Raw genomic sequence first — 8224 nt, forward strand, 5'->3', positions numbered from 1 at the left:
GAACACCCAAAACAGAGATACGTGTCAGGCACTCCAGAACGCTTGAAACAGATATACATCTCCAGCCCACCAGAACGCTCAAAACAGACATACGTGTCCAGCCCTCCAGAACGCACGAAACAGAGATACGTGTCTGGAGCTACAGAGATATGTGTCTGGCCCCCCAGAACGCCTGAAACAGATACGTGTCTGGCCCTCCAGAATGCCCAAAACAGAGGTACGTGCCCAGCCCTCCAGAACGCCCGAAACAGAGATATGTGTCCGGCCCTACAGAACACCCGAAACAGATACACGCGTCCGGCCCTCCAGAATGCCCGAAACAGAGATACGTGTCCGGCCCTCCAAAACGCCCGATACAGAGATATGTGTCCGGCCCTCCAGAACGCCCAAAACAGATATATGTGTCCAGCCCTCGTGAACACCCAAAACAGAGATACATGTCCGACCTTGCAGAACGCCCGAAACAGACATACGTTTACAGCCTTCCAGAACGCTCGAAACAGAGATAGGTGTCTGGCCCTACACAGATACGTGTCTGGCCCACCAGAACGCCTAAAACAGAGGTACGTGTCCGGCCCTCCAGAACACCCGAAATAGAGATACATGTCCGGCCCTACAGAACACCCGAAACAGATATACGTGTCCGTACCTCCAGAATGCCCGAAACAGAGATACATGTCCAGCACTCCAGAACATCCGAAACAGGTATACGTATCTGGCCCTCCAAAATGCCCAAAACAGAGATACGTGTCCGGCCTTCCAAAACACCCAAACCAGAGATACGTGTCCGGCCCTCCAAAACGCTCAAAACAGAGTTACGTGTCCGGCCCCCCAGAATGCACGAAACAGATATACGTGTTTGGCCATCCAGAATGTCTGAAACAGAGATTCAAGTCCGGCCCTCCAGAATGCCCGAAACAGAGATACGTGTCCGGCCCTCCAGAATGCCCGATACAGAGATATGTGTACGGGCCTCCAGAACGTCTGAAACGGAGATACGTGTCTGGCCCTCCGGAACACCCGAAACAGATATACGTGTCCGGCTCTCCAGAACGCCTGCAACAGAGATACGTGTCCGGCTCTCCAGAACGCCCAAGACAGATATACGTGTCCAGTCGATGACAACGCCCGAAACAGAGATACATGTCCGGCCCTACAGAACGCCCGAAACAGACATACGTGTCCAGCCCTCGAGAATGCTCAAAACAGAGATATGTGTCTGGCCCTACACAGATACGTGTCTGGCCCTCCAGAATGCCCAAAACAGAGGTACGTATCGGGCCCTACAGAATGCCCGAAACAGATATACGTGTCCGGCCCACCAGAACACCTGAAAAAGATATGTGTCTGGCCCCCCAAAACGCCCGAAACAGATATACATGTCCGGCCCTCCAGAACACTCGAACCAGAGATACGTGTCCGGACCTCCTGAATGCCCGAAATAGATATTGTGTCCGGACCTCCAGAACACCCAAATCATAGATACGTGTCCGGCCCCCCAAAATGCCCGAAACAGAGATACGTGTCCGGCCCTCTAGAATGCCCAAAACAGAGATACGTGTCTGGCCCTCCAAAACGCCCGATACAGAGATATGTGTCCGGGCTCCAGAACGCCCGAAACGGAGATACGTGTCTGGCCCTCCAGAATGCCCAAAACAGATATATGTGTCCAGCTGTCCAGAATGGCTGAAACAGAGATACGTGTCCGGCCCTCCAGAACGCCCAAAACAGAGATACATGTCCGGCCCTACAGAACGCCCGAAACAGACATACGTCTCCAGAACGCATGAAACATAGATACGTGTCTGGCCCTACACAGATGTGTGTCTGGCCCTCCAGAACGCCCGAAACAGGTACGTGTCTGGCCCCCCAGAATGCCCAAGACAGAGGTACGTGTCCGGACCTCCAGAACGCCCGAAATAGAGATACGTGTCCGGTCCTACAGAACGCCCGAAACAGATATATGTGTCCCACCCTCCATAATGCCCGAAACAGAGATACGTGTCCGGCCCTCCAGATCATCCAAAACAGAGGTACGTGTCTGGCCCTCCAAAATGCCCGAAACAGTGATATGTGTCTGGCACTCCAAAATGCCCGATACAGATATACCTGTCTGACCCTCAAAAACTCCCGAAACATAGATACGTGTACGGCCCTCCAAAACGCCCGAAACAGAGAGATATGTCCGGCCCTCCAGAACACCCGAAACAGATATACATGTCGTGCCCTCCAGAACACCTGAAACAGATATACGTGTCCGGCCCTCCAGAATGCCCGAAGCAGAGATACGTGTCCGGCCCTACAGAATGCCCGTAACAGATATATATGTGCGGTCTCCCAGAACACTCGAAACAGAGATACGTGTCCGGCCTTCCAGAATGCATGAAACATAGATACGTGTCAGGCCCTCCAAAACGCCCGAAACAGATATACGTGTTGGGCTCTCCAGTATGCCCGAAACAAAGATACATGTCCGACCCTACAGAACGCCCAAACCAGATATACATGTCCGGCCCTCCAGAACACCCGAAACAGAGATACATGTCCAGCCCTCCAGAACGCCTGTAACAGAGATACGTGTCCGGCTCTCCAGAAGCCTGAAACAGAGATACATGTCCGGCCCTCCAAATCGCCTGAAACAGATATACGTGTCCGGCCCTCCAGAACGCCCGAAACGGAGATATGTGTCAGGCCCTGCAGAACGCCTGAAACAGAGATAAGTGTCCAGCCCTCCAGAATGCCCAAAACAGATATACGTGTCCAGCCCTCCAGAATGCCCGAAACAGAGATACATGTCCGGCCCTACAGAATGCCTGAAACAGATATACGTGTCCGGCCCTCCAGAATGCCCAAAACAGAGATATGTGTCCGGCCCTCCAGAATGCCTGAAACATAGATACATGTCTGGCCCTCCAGAATACCCGAATCAGATATACGTGTCCAGCCCTCGAGAACACCTGAAACAGAGATACATGTCCGGCAATACAGAACGCCCGAAACAGACATAATTGTCCAGCCCTCCAGAACGCTCGAAACAGAGATACATGTCTGGTCCTACACAGATATGTGTCTGGCCCTCCAGAACGCCCGAAACAGGTACGTGTCTGGCCCTCCAGAATGCCCAAAACAGAGGTACATGTCTGATCCTCCAGAACACCCAGAACAGAGATACGTGTCTGACCCTCCAAAATGCCCAAAACAGAGATACGTGTCCGGCCCTCCGGAACACCTGAAACAGATATACGTGTCCGGCCCTCCAGAATGCCCGAAGCAGAGATACGTGTCTGGCCCTACAGAATGCCCAAAACAGATATACGTGTCTGGCCCTCCAGAACACCCCAAACAAAGATACGTGTCTGGCCCTCCAAAACACGTATACGTGTCCCGCCCTCCAGAACACTCGAAACAGAGATATGTGTCTGGCCCTCCAGAACACCTGAAACATAGATACGTGTCAGGCCCTCCAAAACGCTCGCCACCGATATATGTGTTGGGCCCTCCAGTATGCCCGAAACAGAGATACGTGTCTGGCCCTACAGAACGCCCGAAACAGATATACGTGTCTGGCCCTCCAGAACACCCGAAACAGAGATATGTGTCCAGCCCTCCAGAACGCCCGAAACAGAGATACGTGTCCGGCCCTTCAAATCGCCCAAAACAGATATACGTGTCCGGCCCTCCAGAACACTCGAAACAGAGATACATGTCTGGCCCTACACAGATACGTGTCTGGCCCTCCAGAACGCCCGAAACAGATACGTGGCTGGCCCTCCAGAATGTCCAAAACAGAGGTACGTGTCCGGCCCTCCAAAACGCCCGAAATAGAGATACATGTCCGGCCCTCCAGAACGCCCGAAACAGAGATACGTGTCCGGGCCTCCAGAATGCTCGAAACAGAGATACGTGTTTGGCCCTGCAGAGATACATGTCCGGCCCTCTAGAACGCCCGAAACAGAGATACGTGTCCGACCCTCCAGAACGCCCCAAACAGAGATAGGCGTCCGACTCTCCTGAATGCCAGAAACAGAGTCACTAGCGCAGCCGAAGTACTTTGTCTCCCAGGAGCGCCAAAGCGACCTATAGCTGGCCAGAGCACTTCAGTTGTAATATCGTAACTCTTTTGTTTCTCCAAACTAGTGAAATTTAATAAACAAAAACAATAGACTCTTTAGCTAACCATGAGAGATTGTCATACTAAAACTGGGTTAAATACTGTGAAAAGTATGTAAATAATTAATAAGAAGAGTTTGGCGTTTTGGCGCCTAGCACCCGAACGTGCCGGCCAGTCAGAAGCAAAGTTCAGTACAATTGGACTGGTACATACTGTACCATGTGTCGCTTGTAACTCACTTCTCTTTTGTACCAAATGCTGCTTCATGTGTATCAAGCTGCATTAAGGCGAGCTTCTAGCAAAATATAAAACTGGCGGCCACAGCCAGAATTATCACACCGCGTGCTAGACACACTGGATCTACATCTGGAGTACGGTCTGGGGTGCGATATCTTATGACAGCAGGAATACTCACGTGCTTATGCCACATACCCTGACTGCAAATTTGTGAGTTAGTCTGGTGATTCGACCTGTTGTGTTGCCATTCATGAACATGATTCTGGGGGTGTTTTCCAACAGGATTACGCTCGCTCATATGTCGCTGTTCTAACCCAACACGCTCTATAGTGAGTCGAAATGTTACCTTGTTCTTCTCGATCACTAGATCTGTCTCCAATTGAGCGCATATACGGAATCATTGTACAACTATAGTATCATAAAATGGCTCTAAACACTATGGGACTTAACATCTGAGGTCATCAGTCCCTTATAACTTACAACTACTTAAACCTAACTAACCTAAGGACAACACACACATCCATGCCCGAGGCAGGATTCGAACCCGCGACCGTAGCGGTCTCTCGGTTCCAGACTGAAGCGCCTAGAACCGCTTGGCCACTCCGACCGGCCTAGTATCATCCACAACCAGCAAGCATTACCTATCCCTGTATCGACCGACGAAGTGCAACTGGTATGGAACACCACCCATATCTGACATTCGGTACCTGCACAACACAATGCATTCACGTTTGCAAGCTTGCATTCAACATTCTGGCGGTTACACCGGTTATTAGTGTACCAGCATTTCACATTTGCAATGGCTTATCTTGCGCTTGCATTAACCAGTGCTATTGCAATGTTAATCGCTTAAATATGTTACCTAGGTAAATTAATTCCCGAGATTTCATTACTATACATTAAGCATTTTTTGGCGTTGCGATTTTTTCTTAGTGTATTTTAACATTCAGTTGACTCTCCACGCGAGACGCGGTACTCGGTATATGCACACCGTCCCCTGCCACCTGTTGGGCGCGCACCATCATTCCTCTGTTACAGGTGTCAGTATTGTCACCACCTGGTATACCTCCTAGTGGAACACTCGACACCTCGGTCGTGACAACACCAGTGACTCAACTGTACCGCCGACAACACTGTTAAACTAGTTCGTTACTAAAAAGTTTTAGGTGGTGCTGAGCCGCAGTTATATGTAGTGTTTTTTAAAAAAGTAAACTGCCATTTGACTGTGTATTACTATATTTATCCTTTGTACCATCCTGATTTCATTAGTCTTGTTTACCAGTTTCGGGCTGCCTTAATAGATGTGACATAATAATGGTCTAACGACTTTTAGAATTGTACTTGATAATCGCATAAAAGCCGAAATCTAGATTGTATAGAAGTTAAATGTAGTTATACACAGTCAAATGGCGGTTTACTCTTTTTAAAAAATAGTTCGTTACTTTCGTGGCTGTGCGTATTTACCTCAATCATGATTGTAAATATTCGAGTGAGTGATTCTTTAGACTCTAGCTGCGGTAGCGTGACTGGGACAATCTTAGATTTAACTGGTAACGAACAAACTCTTCATACTTCTACCCTTTGTTTTTTGAACGCTAGGAAAGACAACAAATAATAAAATTTTTCTTGCTGTGGGCATAGAGTATAGTAAGAAGAATACATGATTAAATTTGTAGGTGATTTGGGTGAAAAGAGTTCAAATGGTTCTAAGCACTATGGGACTTAACATCTGAGGTCATCAGTCCCCTAGACTCAGAACTACTTAAACCTAACTAACCTTAGGGTATCATACACATCCATGTCCGAGGCAGGATTCGAACCTGCGACTGCAGCAGCAGCGCGGTTCCGGACTGAAGCGGCTAGAACCGCTCGGCCACAATGGCCGGCCGCGGGAGAGAGCTGCGAAATTTAGTACACACAGCTAGCACGTCTGGCTGCAGCAACGGCTATAGCCCGACTGGGCATCTAGTCGAATTAAACTCGGGTGACAATCTACCCTCGATATGTTGGCAAAAATGCATGTTTAAAGTCGGTGGTAGACATAAAACGTCGTCCGAAATCATTCTGAATGCGTTCTCAAAAATTATTTTGAACAAATATTCAGGAGCACACTCGAAGTGTAAATTTGGTTGCGATAACATATTTGACCTCTTAGCAATAAATAATCCTGAGCAAGGGAGCGTCATGAAGGAAACAGGCGTCAGTGACCACAAGGGTCTTGTAGCGAGACTGAATGCCGTGACATCCAAATCCACCAAAAATAAACGCAAAATACATCTATTTAAAAAATCAGATAAAAATTCGCTTGACGCCTTCCTAAGCGAAAGTCACCTCTCCTTCCAGTCTGTGTAAGCGTAGACCAGGTGTCGTATGAATTCAAGAAATGGTCCCGACGGCTGTTGAGAGACAAATACCAAATAAATTAATAAGAAATGGTATTGATCCCCCATGGTACACAAAACAGGACAGAACACTGTTGCAGAGGCAACGAATAAAGCATGCCCAATTTAAAAGAACGCACAGCTCCCTCCCCCCTCCCCCAAAGATTGACAAAGTTTTACAGAAGTTCGAAATTTAGCGCTACCTTAATTACAAGGTGCTTTCGGTAGTTTCCACAGTGAAAATTTGTGTTGAAATCTGGCAGAAAACCCGAAGAGATTCTCGTCGTATATAAAGACACAATATCTTCACTGCGCGATAATAATGACGATGTTACTGAAGACAGTGTCACTAAGGCAGAGTTATTAAATACGGCTTCCCAAAGAGTAACTTGAAATATCCTCGGTGTAGCAATTTAATTACGGCTTTCCAAAGAGTAACTTGAAATATCCTCGGTGTAGCAAAGTAGCCTAAGTCACTTAATAAAGACAAGGCCTCCCGTTCAGTTTGTATACCAGTCAGGTACTTTTCAGGGTATGCTGATACAATAGCTCCATATTTAGCAATCATATACACCACCTCCCTCGTCGGAAGACGCGCACCTAAAGAAAGGGGAGCTAGACAAGTCACACCAGTACCCAAAAACGAAGTAGGAGTAATTCTCTGAATTACATCGCTAACGTCGATTTGCGAAGGGGTTTTGGGACATACACTGTGTTCGAACATTATGAGATATCTCGAAGAAAACGATTTATTGAAAAGAAAAACAGCCAACGCGGATTCACAAAATATCGTTCTTATTAAACACAACTAACTCTTTATTCTCACGAAGTAATGAGGGCTGTCGACAGGGGAAGTGAGAGTGGTTCCATATTTTTATAGTTTCAGAAGGGATTAGACATCATTCGCCGAAAGCGACTTCTACTCAAACTGTGTGCCGATGGAGTACCGTCTCAGTTGTGCGACTGGATTCATGATTTCCTGGCAGAAAGGGCAGAATTCGTAGTAACTGACGGAAAATCATTGAGTAAAATAGAAATAACATCTGGCGTTCCCCAGGAAAGCGTTGAAGGTCTTCTGATACTGCTGATACATAAATGATTTAGGAGACAATCTGAGCAGCCGTCCTAGACTGTTTGCAGAGGATGCTGTCATTTACCGCCTTATAAAGTCATCAGATGGTAAAAACGAATTGCAAAACGATTTAGATAAGATATATCTGTATGGTGTGAAAAGTGGCAATCGACTCTGAATAATGAAAAATGTGAAGTAATCCATATGATTACTAAAAGAAATCTGCTACTTTTCGCTTACACTATAAATCACACAAATGTAAAGGCTGTAAATTCAGTGCTTAGGGGTTACAATTACAAATAACTTAAACTGGAACAAACATATAAATGATGTGGGCACAGCAAGCCAAAGACTGCGATTTATTGGTAGAAAGATTATTCAACACGGCTACTAAAGAGACGTCTTACACTACGCTTTTCCACC

At 47.3% G+C, this 8224-nt stretch overlaps 1 protein-coding gene across 1 annotated transcript; it reads left to right on the forward strand.

Moving 5' to 3' along the window:
* Positions 1–603: 603 nt before the first annotated feature.
* On the forward strand, positions 604–1122 carry LOC124596231 (extensin-like). Its single transcript, XM_047135296.1, has one exon. It carries the CDS (start codon positions 604–606, stop codon positions 1120–1122), a length of 519 nt encoding a protein of 172 aa, XP_046991252.1.
* The last annotated feature ends 7102 nt before the right edge of the window (positions 1123–8224 follow it).

Source organism: Schistocerca americana, chromosome 1, assembly GCF_021461395.2.
Source record: "Schistocerca americana isolate TAMUIC-IGC-003095 chromosome 1, iqSchAmer2.1, whole genome shotgun sequence".
Lineage (NCBI taxonomy): Eukaryota > Metazoa > Arthropoda > Insecta > Orthoptera > Acrididae > Schistocerca > Schistocerca americana.